The sequence below is a fragment of the Euprymna scolopes genome, chromosome 39, assembly GCF_053919585.1.
Source record: "Euprymna scolopes isolate OS-2025 chromosome 39, ASM5391958v1, whole genome shotgun sequence".
NCBI classification, from domain to species: domain Eukaryota; kingdom Metazoa; phylum Mollusca; class Cephalopoda; order Sepiida; family Sepiolidae; genus Euprymna; species Euprymna scolopes.
In genome coordinates this window covers 56866904-56879470 of record NC_136520.1, presented here as the reverse complement: position 1 = coordinate 56879470, position 12567 = coordinate 56866904, and the positions used below count along the sequence as shown (strand labels likewise).

General features: G+C 33.5%; 1 protein-coding gene across 2 annotated transcripts in view; it reads left to right on the top strand.

Annotated features, from left to right (window-relative positions):
• Positions 1 to 12567, top strand: part of LOC145263784 (uncharacterized) — a 240951-nt gene that overhangs the window by 23405 nt on the left and 204979 nt on the right. The window contains exon 2 of one of the 2 annotated variants that reach the window (XM_080120838.1): positions 11557 to 12046. In XM_080120838.1, coding sequence (XP_079976964.1) covers positions 11992 to 12046 — 55 coding nt within the window. In that variant the 5' untranslated portion in view covers positions 11557 to 11991. Of the gene's footprint in view, positions 1 to 11556; positions 12047 to 12567 lie in introns of those variants that run through there. The other variant, XM_080120839.1, reaches the window with a different exon arrangement.

The following is a 12567-nucleotide window of genomic DNA, read 5'->3' as shown; positions in this document are numbered from 1 at the left end:
TCATATTTACGCGTACTTTACGACCAGGCTACGCTGGGCGTTCTTGCTAGCTTAGACAAATACTTTAGAAGTTTTAATAAAATAATTACAAATGACTTTGCGTTATTGCAACACCCGTTTACCATTGACTTTTTACTGGCAACATCCATTGATATCCCCCGATATATATAGATATATATACTCCCTCGACGACATTACCCTCGACAAACCCGACAAGCAGCAAAATCCCACCCCTTCACGATACAGATCCCTAGATGTAAGAGAGCCTTCTACTTGAATGGCCTTTTCCTCCAAGCTGCTGCACTTTGCAATATCTTACCAGGCATCTCCTTCCCCGGCTGTACTGACATGCAGAAATTCAAGTGTAATGTAAACAGATATCTTGCTGCCTAACTCCCTAAATAGTATCCCTGCAAATCTGGTTCCAAATAGTAGCCCCTAACCACTAAGTGACTGTTCCTTGTTTTGGGTGAAATGACAATTATATATATATATATATATATATATATATAAAATATATTTTAGTCATCGACATACAGACCTGTTTCGTTGTATCACAACTCATCAGTGCCGCTAGACTAACACCTCTCCCAAGCCGAGGATCGAACCTAGAACCGTCGTGATGACAGTAGGCAGTCCTACCCCCTTGACTACGGAATCGGTGGCCGAAATTAACCTGTCCGAACGATTATTTAAATAAACATTCGTCCGCTACTCGTAGAGGGCTCAAACGTTTGTTTGTAAACAAATCGCGAGCTTCGCATTATTTCAGCTAAATTAAGTAGCGAGTAAGATAATTTACGAGAGTGCTCTACCAAAGAGGGGAGCTTTTATAAAATATATTTTAGTCATCGACATACAGACCTGTTTCGTTGTATCACAACTCATCAGTGCCGCTAGACTAACACCTCTCCCAAGCCGAGGATCGAACCTAGAACCGTCGTGATGACAGTCGGCAGTCCTACCCCCTTGACTACGGAATCGGTGGCCGAAATTAACCTGTCCGAACGATTATTTAAATAAACATTCGTCCGCTACTCGTAGAGGGCTCAAACGTTTGTTTGTAAACAAATCGCGAGCTTCGCATTATTTCAGCTAAATTAAGTAGCGAGTAAGATAATTTACGAGAGTGCTCTACCAAAGAGGGGAGCTTTTATAAAATATATATATATATATAGTCCTGGTCAAAATCATAAGACCACTTAAGAAAGTAAGCGTTTACACATATTATCGAATTTTTAATCAAACAAATGGTTGAAACCATTGCCAAAAGGGAAAATATGATGAAAAAAAAAAAATGAAATCTGCTTCATTCGAAACCTTAACCCTGATCTAATAATTATTTAAAAAAAAAAACCCCAAACATTTTCACATGGTCAAAATGACAAGACCACTGATAATTTATCTAACAAAAGGTAATTATAAATTACTAAAAAGTGTCTCAGTATTTAGTATAGCCTCCATTATTACGAATTACTTCAAAAATTCTCTTCGGCATGCTTGCAACTAAGTTTTTTTATCAGTTGCGAAGGAATTTTATCCCATGTACTGAAAACTGAATCAGAAAGTTCATTTATCGAATCATACTGGTTTCCATCCTTGAACACTTCCTATGCCATCCACCCCCAAAGATTTTCAATAGGATTGAGGTCCGGAGAACATGCTGGATGATCTAACAATTCTATATTATTTGAAGAAATGTACTCTCGTGCTTGTCGAGAAGTGTGTATCGCAGCGTTGTTTTGCTGGAAAATCCAATTTCTTCCACACAGACGTGGACCTTCAGTCCTGATAGAAGCATTTTCAAGCATTGAAATGTACTTCAATGATGTTTGCCGGCCTTTCACTACTTGCAACTTTAGGGTCCCAGCTGACGAGAAAGCACACCAGATCATTAAAGACCCTCCTCCACTATGCAGAGTTGAAAAAGTCTCTTTGGGCAAATTTTTATCATGCCAATAGTGTTGAAATCCATCTGGACCATCTAGATTAAACTTTTTCTCATCGGAGAAAATTACATTTTCCCACTTCTCTTCATCCCAAGTCTGATATTTGGTGGCATATTTAAGTTGGTTAGTTTTGTGCTGTTCAAGAAGACGTGGTTTCTGCAGTCGCTTCAAATGATTGAAACTCTTCATTTTCAAATGCCTTCTGATGGTTTTAAGACTACATTCTGCAGCTGTTTGGCATTTCAATCGACTTGAGCTCATACTGGAGTTTTTCTTTTTAAACTTCTTCTGATACAACGATGGGGTTATTTTTTTTTTTTGGTCAACCTGGACTCTTTTTGTGCCCATATTGATCTGGATTTCTTAAAAAAATTTGTGATGACCGTTTTGCTACGATTCACTTCGTTTGCAATGGTTCTATGAGAGAGTCCACCCCTATTAAGCTCAAAGATACTTCCTCTCTCTCAAACTCTGATAATGATTTCCCTTTTGCCATTTATAATTTAGTAAGACGTTTTTTATCCACTAACAAGTTGCTTTTAGTAACATAGAAAGCTTTTCGTATTCATTTTTTTCAAAAGTAGCCGATTTTATTAAAGTGGTAATTTTGATCAGGTGAAAATGTTTGTTTCTTAAAAAATAATTATTAGATCAGGGTTAAGGTTTCGAATGGAGCAGATTTCATTTTTTTCATCATATTTTCCCTTTTGGCAATGGTTTCAACCATTTGTTTGATTAAAAATTCGATAATATGCGTAAACGCTTACTTTCTTAAGTGGTCTTATGATTTTGACCAGAACTATATATATATATATATATATATATATATATATATATATATGTATATGTATGTATATGTAATCGTATCAATGATCCAGTAACTTCGTCAGATTTGGACGAAGTTACTGCATTGTTTATACGATTCAGTAGCGGGAACATGTGTAACTTAACAGATAAAACGGTAATAAATTAAAAAAATATATATTTGCTCTGCAATAGTATTGAGCACCTTCAAGTTTTACTATTTACCAGTTCTGCTATCACATTCTTCAAACCAATAAAACACACACACACACATCCTACCCTAAGGAAAAAAATGAGAAAAAACAAAGAAAGATAAATAAAAAGACAAGCAGAGAGAGAGAGAGAGAGAGAGAGAGAAAGAGAGAGAGAGAGAGACGTAAGGCAGCAGTGACCACAGCCCAATAAAACAGTAATAAAAATTGAACATACGAATGAAAAGTAGAATCATTTACACGTTTCTCGGAAGCATTTCAAATGAACTACAAAAATGTTCTTTTTACATCTTCAACACATCTTGAATCTATTCTAAGCATTTTAAATAATTTCTGAAGAGGACGCTTCACGGAACGTCTGAAACGCGTTAAAAACGATTTTAATGATTTAAAAACATTATTACAATGATCTAAACATAATTTTCAATGAAAAACCAAAACACGGAATAATATAATAATGTTAAAAAATACACATTGTTGGTGACCACCCCCTTATTCAAATATACATCTTTCTCTCGTTGGAATTTCTCAACCCATTGTGTGTGTGTGTGTGTGTATGTATATATATATATATATATATATATATATATATATATATATAGCCAGTAGAGTTTAGTTTCCTAGAAGTACATCCAATGAAACAACACGTGTCTACCAAAATAGTGCTCAATGAGTGAACAGAGCATGTATATTAATTTTATTTATACAAACATTAATGGCTACATATGTGCATACATGTTTCTGTAATCACCCACGTTGGGGGATTACGTCTTCAGGCCAAGAACTACCTTCAAAAGTGACATTTCCACCAAATACATTTTTCTACTTCGTTTATCAAGTTAAAAATACAACCTGGGTGGGAGTCAAAAAAACAAAAAAACGGTAAAAGGATGAGTGAGGTCTCTGAAGATGATAAACATCTTTTTTCTCTTCCCCTTCCCCCATCTAACCTAACTTTTGGCTTTTTATGACATAGGGTACTTGAGAGTTTAGTTTTCTTGTCTTAGAGTCTGTAAGTTAATAACCTTAGCTATGGTCAACCAAGTACTGACCGGTGCCTTTTAATCTACCTCCACCCACACATACACACAACACACACACATAACACATCCATACACAGACACTGCCAACACACACACACACACATTAATCAATATATTCAAAAGCGAATCCATGCTGAACACTCTTTGTTTTATTTACTGAAACTAGACAATGATTCTGAAACTACATAGAGGATAAAGTAAAAGTTACATTAAGGTAAATAAAAAATATAAATGAATAAAAATAAAAATAAATGAATAAAAATAAAATACATAAAATAAATAAATAAATAAATAAAAATAAATAAAAAATATATAAAATATAATAAAAAAATAAAAAATAAAAAATAAAAATAAATAAAATAAAAAAAAATAAAAAATAAAAAAATAAATTAAGAATAAAGTAAAATTAAATTAAAACAAATAAACCAACAAAATGTGAATAAATATAAACCCGAAAGTTTTCTAAACCCCACATGTACCTATATGCGTGTATCAATACACTTATAAATGTCTAACATTTATCTACACCCGCGCATATATACACACACACACATTACAGACATACAGAGACAAATAATAGTATTTTTCTTTACTTATGCAGCGTGGTAACATCTTCGTATATGCAATATTATGCTACCCGACTACAGACGGGTGTACACATATATACATATATATATACATATATATATATATATATATATATATACATACATATACACACATATACACAAACACACACATACATACATAAATACATACATATACATATATATATATATATATATATATATACACATACATACATATAAACACACGCACACAACAGACATACATATACATATCAACACATACATACATATATAACATATATATAAACAACATTCGGACATCCATACATTTTTGTAATCTATATTGTTACAACAATTCTATACGAGGCCGCCTATTCTAATAGTTCAGAAATATACGTGTGTATACATACATCTACATACAATAGACACAGAGACACATCCACATACAAACATACACACCGATACATAGATACAGATATACATATATATATAAACATACAAACATACATGCATACGTAAAATACACCCATATATCCAAAGTCACACAAATATAGACATATATATATATACATGCAAACATGTACCGTGCCACCAAATGATACATCTAAAGTAGAAACAGACATGAATACACCTACTGTATAAATTCACTTTTTCTATCAAATTTCACATCTCTAGTTATGTTTCATGGCCCCTTCCGCTTGTTACACTTTCTTAAGTTGTAGGTTTTTACCGTAAAAATTGACACTACGTAAAAATTTATATTGAATTCAGTATGAAGTTCATAGGGTTATCCTCATATTTAACAAAGATTCTTTCGATGGTAAGGCAGATATACATAAGATGTATCACGACACAATAATAATATATAATAACATATGACAGAAATCAGAGTATTTAGGTTATATAAACCTAGTATATAAGCTTATATATTGTAGTACTTACCTTCATCTTTGCTTATTCACTCTAATACCCTTATTCCTTTCTCTTCCATTTACCCTTCATTCCTTACTTTCTTTCATCTATTTATTTCTTCTATTTTTTTTTTTTTTTTTTTTTTTTTTATATTAATAAATTATTTTTCCTACCCGGGTCTATAAAGATCATATATCCATACATGCACACACCCAAAAATATCCATATGCATACATTATTACGGGCTTCACTCAAAACGATCTATTATTCATTTAGTTCAAATATACCTTCATACAGGTGCTTATTTCGGCTAGTAATAACATAACTTCTCTATGAAGTAGAACATTAAGTGACTCACGTAACCCATATGGGTATGATTATAGTTGCGACCTCACTTATCCTCTTTTTTTTGGGGGGGGGTTATTTGATGGGGGTTAGTTGTACTTATAGCAGTTCCATTATCCCAATTTAGAGTTCCTTAAGTGCATGTATTCTGAAATGTTTGCAGAATACATGCACTTAAGGAACTCTAAATTGGGATAATGGAACTGCTATAAGTACAACTAACCCCCATCAAATAACCCCCCCCCCCAAAAAAAAGAGGATAAGTGAGGTCGCAACTATAATCATACCCATATGGGTTACGTGAGTCACTTAATGTTCTACTTCATAGAGAAGTTATGTTATTACTAGCCGAAATAAGCACCTGTATGAAGGTATATTTGAACTAAATGAGTAATAGATCGTTTTGAGTGAAGCCCGTAATAATGTATGCATATGGATATTTTTGGGTGTGTGCATGTATGGATATATGATCTTTATAGACCCGGGTAGGAAAAATAATTTATTAATATAAAAAAAAAAAAAAAAAAAAATAGAAGAAATAAATAGATGAAAGAAAGTAAGGAATGAAGGGTAAATGGAAGAGAAAGGAATAAGGGTATTAGAGTGAATAAGCAAAGATGAAGGTAAGTACTACAATATATAAGCTTATATACTAGGTTTATATAACCTAAATACTCTGATTTCTGTCATATGTTATTATATATTATTATTGTGTCGTGATACATCTTATGTATATCTGCCTTACCATCGAAAGAATCTTTGTTAAATATGAGGATAACCCTATGAACTTCATACTGAATTCAATATAAATTTTTACGTAGTGTCAATTTTTACGGTAAAAACCTACAACTTAAGAAAGTGTAACAAGCGGAAGGGGCCATGAAACATAACTAGAGATGTGAAATTTGATAGAAAAAGTGAATTTATACAGTAGGTGTATTCATGTCTGTTTCTACTTTAGATGTATCATTTGGTGGCACGGTACATGTTTGCATGTATATATATATATGTCTATATTTGTGTGACTTTGGATATATGGGTGTATTTTACGTATGCATGTATGTTTGTATGTTTATATATATATGTATATCTGTATCTAGGTATCGGTGTGTATGTTTGTATGTGGATGTGTCTCTGTGTCTATTGTATGTAGATGTATGTATACACACGTATATTTCTGAACTATTAGAATAGGCGGCCTCGTATAGAATTGTTGTAACAATATAGATTACAAAAATGTATGGATGTCCGAATGTTGTTTATATATATGTTATATATGTATGTATGTGTTGATATGTATATGTATGTCTGTTGTGTGCGTGTGTTTATATGTATGTATGTGTATATATATATATATGTATATGTATGTATTTATGTATGTATGTGTGTGTTTGTGTATATGTGTGTATATGTATGTATATATATATATATATGTATATATATATGTATATATGTGTACACCCGTCTGTAGTCGGGTAGCATAATATTGCATATACGAAGATGTTACCACGCTGCATAAGTAAAGAAAAATACTATTATTTGTCTCTGTATGTCTGTAATGTGTGTGTGTGTATATATGCGCGGGTGTAGATAAATGTTAGACATTTATAAGTGTATTGATACACGCATATAGGTACATGTGGGGTTTAGAAAACTTTCGGGTTTATATTTATTCACATTTTGTTGGTTTATTTGTTTTAATTTAATTTTACTTTATTCTTAATTTATTTTTTTATTTTTTATTTTTTTTATTTTATTTATTTTTATTTTTTATTTTTTATTTTTTTATTATATTTTATATATTTTTTATTTATTTTTATTTATTTATTTATTTATTTTATGTATTTTATTTTTATTCATTTATTTTACTTTTATTTACCTTAATGTAACTTTTACTTTATCCTCTATGTAGTTTCAGAATCATTGTCTAGTTTCAGTAAATAAAACAAAGAGTGTTCAGCATGGATTCGCTTTTGAATATATTGATTAATGTGTGTGTGTGTTGGCAGTGTCTGTGTATGGATGTGTTATGTGTGTGTGTTGTGTGTATGTGTGGGTGGAGGTAGATTAAAAGGCACCGGTCAGTACTTGGTTGACCATAGCTAAGGTTATTAACTTACAGACTCTAAGACAAGAAAACTAAACTCTCAAGTACCCTATGTCATAAAAAGCCAAAAGTTAGGTTAGATGGGGGAAGGGGAAGAGAAAAAAGATGTTTATCATCTTCAGAGACCTCACTCATCCTTTTACCGTTTTTTGTTTTTTTGACTCCCACCCAGGTTGTATTTTTAACTTGATAAACGAAGTAGAAAAATGTATTTGGTGGAAATGTCACTTTTGAAGGTAGTTCTTGGCCTGAAGACGTAATCCCCCAACGTGGGTGATTACAGAAACATGTATGCACATATGTAGCCATTAATGTTTGTATAAATAAAATTAATATATATATATATATATATATATATTGGTTGAACCTATTGGGAAGTGATATACAAATTACCATTAGCGTACTAAGCGATGCTCTTTGTGTAAACAAATTGAGCTTAGGTATTTGGACAATGTCAAAACATTGTTAATTCACTGCTCGAATAACAGCAGCCGATTAACGCAATGGTTAGACGCTCCGACTGTCGTTTGGGCGATCGGGTTTCGATCCTGGCTTGAGGTAGTTGCTTGTCAAGCCGCACTGATGAGCAGCGAAACAGTACTGTACATGGACGACTATACATCTATATATATATATATATATATATATATATATATATATATATACTATATATAGTCATCCCCCCATATATATATATATATATATATATATATATATATATATATATATATATATATATATATATATATATATATACACTAACGGGGGGCACTCGGATTTGCCCGGGAGTAAAATACGCTTAAATATGATATTTTAACCTGTCTAGATTTCGTATATATTATTATAGAGTTGTGGTTTCAAAAGTAAAAAAAAAAGTATGTAGGTGCCATCAGCTAGAATCGAAACTACAACATTCAAAACCGGAAACGTTACCAATGTATCAATGTGAAACGCATATAATCCAATTAAAAATGAAAAATGAAAAATAAAGATATTGAACTATTTTTTCAATTTTGACCAATCTTTGGCCCCTTAAAAACAATTTTAAACCGGCTAAAGACCCATAAAAGAACGGCCCGTAAAAATCCAATCATTTGAGGCCGCCGCTCTGCGACTTTTAATTTCGGAGGTGATAGAGTTTGGAAATATAGAGACAGACAGACAGACAGACAAACATACGTATAGCCGTTTATATTATTAGATTACATAAAATGATCCTCTGATCGCTACGGTGCCCTATCTATCTGCCCGTTCTAGCGTTTTTGAATAATTCAACACATTTTTTTCTGTGAGAAATAAATGATGTCTTCTTTGCTTTTTTCTTTTTTTCTTTGTGTTTGTGTGCGTTTGTGTGTGTGTGTGTGTTTGTGTGATGGCGATGAGTGTTTTTGTGTGTTTGTGTGATGGCGATGAGTGTTTTTGTGTGTTTGTGTGATGGCGATGAGTGTTTTTGTGTGTTTGTGTGATGGCGATGAGTGTTTTTGTGTGTTTGTGTGATGGGGATGTGTGTTAGTGTGCGTTTGTGTGATGGCGATGAGTGTTTTTGTGTGTTTGTGTTTGTTTGTGTGATGGCGATGGTCGAGGGACTGGGTTTAGACGATTACGTGTAGTTTTACGACCTTGCCACATGGACTCGATAATAGTGGCAAAAAATGTGATAAACTACCTTAAAAAAGTCCTTTTGTCCAAGACTAAAGTGTAGTATCTGTTCTTCAGATGCTGCACTTCCATTTCTTGTTCTCTGTCAGTGGAGGAACAACCGTTCACAACTGAGACAATTTTTTATTTTTGTACCTTTTCTCCACGTTAAAAATAGCCTGGTGTCTAACTCTGTCCCGTGGGGAGGCATTGTAAATAGGAACTACCTTAAAAAAGTTTAGAATGGACGAGAAATGGAGGATCATTTCATGTTAAATTTACATGTGAAACTTATTCATTACTCTAAAATCTATTTATTGTTTCAGGGCGGGGGTGTACTTTTTTTTTCGGCAATTTATTCAGAATGTTTACGTTCATACGTAATCGCCTATAAAAGTAGAATCTATCTCCCTCTTTTTTTTTTTAGGGGAGGGGTAATTTAGCGGAGAACGTTCATCTATAAATTTACCTATTTCAAGTCGTGTGGAATTCGTTCACAAGGGTCGATACTTCCTAGACGCGCACGCGCACATGCCATTGAAAGATTTGTTTTCATTTTTTTTTTTCAGGATATCTAATGAGGTAAAACCTATGAAACACCGCGTATAGTGGTCAACTGTTTATTTATTTATTTACTTTACTCTAAAGATACCTAAACACAGTCGACCGTATCCCACCCTGCTAAAACAGGCAGCGTTCTTCGCGAATATACCCACTACTAGCGGTCATCTTTTGTGGACTCGAATGTTCTTTGCGTGGATATTGACACTTGCCTTCCCCGGTCTCTTTCTTTCATACGCCCATCTCTTTCTCCCCCCTCGCCCTCCCCCTCGTCTCTCTCTCTCTCTCTCTATTATATATATATATATATATATATATATATATATATATATATATATTTCTCTAGCTCTGCTTTTCTGTCTGTCTCTCTCCTTCTACGCACACCTTTCTCCCCTCTCTCTGGAAGTCACTTTCTCTCTTTATCACAAACATCTTTTCTCTCCCCCACCTCTCTGGAACTCACTCACTTTCTCACTGGCGCTCTCTTTGCTTATTTTTCCCTCCTGCTCTTTCTTCTCTTTCTCCTCCTCTCTCTCTCTCACTTTCTCTCTCTCTCACTTTCTCTCTCTCTCTCACTCTCTCTCTCTCTCTCTCACTCTTTGTTCGTACCTTTTATTTTTCAAATCAGCCACAAATTGTCAACGTTGTTTTTTTATGGTCCCCTCCTTCTCTCTGTGTCACCCTTCTTGCTCTCTTTCTCTCCCCCTCTCTATTTTTCGTTATATGCTTTTATTCACACAGTCCTCTTTTTCTCTCTCTCTCCCTCTCTCCCTCTCTCTCTCTCTCTCTCTCTCTCTCTCTCTCTCTCTGTGTCTTGCTCCTTCTCCTTTCTCTTTGTTAGTTCAACTTCATACCTTTCATTTTCGTAGTACAACGGCTACAAGTTGTCTGTCAACGTTTATGGAAACACCCTATCTCTCTCTCTCTCTTTCTCTCTCTCTCTTTCTCTTGCTCTCTCTCTATCTATCTATCTCATCTAGTAACGCTTGCGGCTTTGCGGTTTTGCGTTCTTTCGCCTTAGTTTCCACCGCACGTTTGCTTATCAGGTTTTACAGGAGGGCGAGGTATCTCTAATCGCTACGGTGCCCTATCTATTTATCATTCTTTCTTTCTTTCTATCCAGAAGGCGGTCCCTTCCACCACGCCCCTCCCCCCTCACCTCATCAACTCTCAGCTCAAAACTGCTACTTATATTTTAAACTTATTTATTTCTTTCCCCACCCCGCAAGAAAGTAGCTTATTTTATTTTTTTTTTTTTGTTGGTGTGTGTCATTATATTATAACTAGCTCTCGGCGATTTATTTATTTATTTATTATAAATTTCAAACATTATTTGTTTGTTTTATTTTGTCAAGAAAACAAGTACTTGTTTTAAATCGTTTTGATTATTCATTTTCTTTCTTTCTTTCTTTTTAGAGCGACATCACGCCTTTCTCAGGTCTACTGCTTGTGTTTTAAAAAAGTTGATCACAGTTTGCGTGTGCGCGCGGTCATAACTTGCTCTCGAGGATCTATTTGGAAAAAAAAAGCAATAAACAAAACAAAACAAAAAAAAAAAAACTCTGAAGAAAACAAACATTGCAAAGCAATACACCATGACTTTTGCATTCGATTATATACAAACTTGATCACGTGTAAAAAACAAAACAAAAAATAAACAAACAAACAAAATAAAAGTCCTAGCCTCTAAATACAAACAAACAAATCACCGTCTAAAATAAACAAAACAAAACAAAACAAATAAAAAAGGCCGTATCTTTTTTCCCACGGCCATTGTCAATTTTTCATTCCGGGCTTGAAAAACAAACCAGGCCCGTCATAACTAACGGACCTTTCTCAACACCACAGACCATGACGCTGTGGTTACGATTAACGTTTGGATGCCTCTACGTTTGGGTCGTAAAAGGTAAGATATGTCTTAATATATTCTCTCATTTTTAAATGCCCCCCCTCCTTTTTTTTTTATTTCCCGCTAAATAAAGGAAATTGGTGCTTGTTAAGATGGAGTCGACAAATTGATTTTTTTTAATATGCCGCTTTAAGCAAAAACAATATCACATACTTAATATTCATGTCGAAAAGAGTAGTATATCCTAAAATTACGAAAATTCATCGAGTTGAACAACTTATATTTTGTTTTTATTAAAATAAAGTATATCGCTATAGGCAATAAATATTACACGCCATAAATAAGTATTCTAAAATATTCGTTACGAGTCCCCCCCCTCTTCAGTCTACTTTATAACGTCTAAGAAAAATGCAATTTTCCCCAATTTCCAGTAAAAAAATACTTTCAACTATAAATAACTTTCTACTCAATAAATTTTCATAATTTTTAGATATGTTACTATTTTCGACATGGCAATTAAGTACGTGTTACATTGTTTTTGTTTAAAACGACATATTAAAAAATAAATCAATTTGTCG